This window comes from Sinocyclocheilus grahami, unplaced genomic scaffold, assembly GCF_001515645.1.
Source record: "Sinocyclocheilus grahami isolate Dianchi unplaced genomic scaffold, SAMN03320097.WGS_v1.1 scaffold42185.1, whole genome shotgun sequence".
NCBI lineage: Eukaryota > Metazoa > Chordata > Actinopteri > Cypriniformes > Cyprinidae > Sinocyclocheilus > Sinocyclocheilus grahami.
Window position 1 is genome coordinate 1 of NW_015524148.1, and position 1,179 is coordinate 1,179.

A 1,179-nucleotide genomic window follows, 5' to 3' on the forward strand; every position below is an offset into this window, starting at 1 on the left:
ATATTTAAGAAAAATATGTTATGTTTATGTATTAAATATATTTATTTATATTATAAAATATAAGAATATGAATATATAAATGTATAAACATGTAAATATTAAAAAAATATACACTGTATGTGTGTGTACACACACAGTAGGCCTACACATACATATATAATGTAAAAAACACACGTTTATTTTTGGATGCGATTAATCGGGATTAATCATTTGACAGCACTAATATATATATATATATATATATATATATAGATAGATATGAAAGCAGCACATAAGTGGCACTGTTACTCACCAGGTCCTCTAAATATGGACATATCGTCACCGGATCCCTCCTCAGGAGCCGGCAGGACCACATTCCTCCTCGCCCTCTATTGAGATCCAATCACATGACACGACTATTAATGACGCTTCAATCACTTACATCAAATAATTCAGTCAGATATGACGAGTCTGTCATTATTTATTCACCCTCAGGTGCTGTTTGTCTCTTTGTATGGATTCAGCAGACTTTAAACGATTCAGATATTCAGCTTATGTTCTGCAAAATACAGGTTTGGAACGACATGAGGGTGAGTAAATGATGATCAGATTTGTATTGTTGGTTGAAGAATCGCACTAAGAGTAACTACTATTTTAAGCTCAAATGAAAATGTCCGTTGTTTATGGGTTTAGTTTCTTGTGTGTGTGCGCTGCAGTGATGGTGAGGTCTTCACCTGGATCTGTGGCTCTGGTGTGACCTGCTCACCTGGAACACATTCACCTGATGACACAAAGAATAATCACATCGGGTCTGAATAAAAGATGTGTTTGGCATTGGTTTGTGCCCTGAGGATACCTTTGTTCTTTTTGATAATTATAGTGTCTTCACTCATTCCCTGCTCAGCCACCAGAGTCTTGAAGTCTTCGATGAGAGTGGGCCGCAGCTGCATAGTACGTCCTACAGGGTGAGAATAACGGTTCCTCAATGCTCACAAATACAAACCCTGATAACCACATGATCTAGGAACATTTCCCATTAAGTTATAAAAACGTTATTGCTGAATGTTCTCTGAATGGTCAAAATTTGGGGTACAGTGCACTAAGTCATATATACTACACATTTTGGCCGGTGTAGTAGTCATTCTAGAGAAATATCAACTACAGTGGGGCAAATAAGTATTTGATACACTGCTGATTTTT

The 1,179-nt window shown here is 36.6% G+C and overlaps 1 protein-coding gene across 1 annotated transcript; it reads right to left on the reverse strand.

The window, feature by feature from the left end:
• Positions 1-245: 245 nt before the first annotated feature.
• Positions 246-973, reverse strand: LOC107580732 (protein AMBP-like). Its single transcript, XM_016266381.1, has 3 exons — positions 836-973; positions 714-760; positions 246-368 (listed from the first exon to the last, which is right to left on the reverse strand). Exons 1-3 carry the CDS (start codon positions 927-929, stop codon positions 285-287), a joined length of 225 nt encoding a protein of 74 aa, XP_016121867.1. The 5' UTR covers positions 930-973; the 3' UTR covers positions 246-284.
• Positions 974-1,179: the final 206 nt, after the last annotated feature.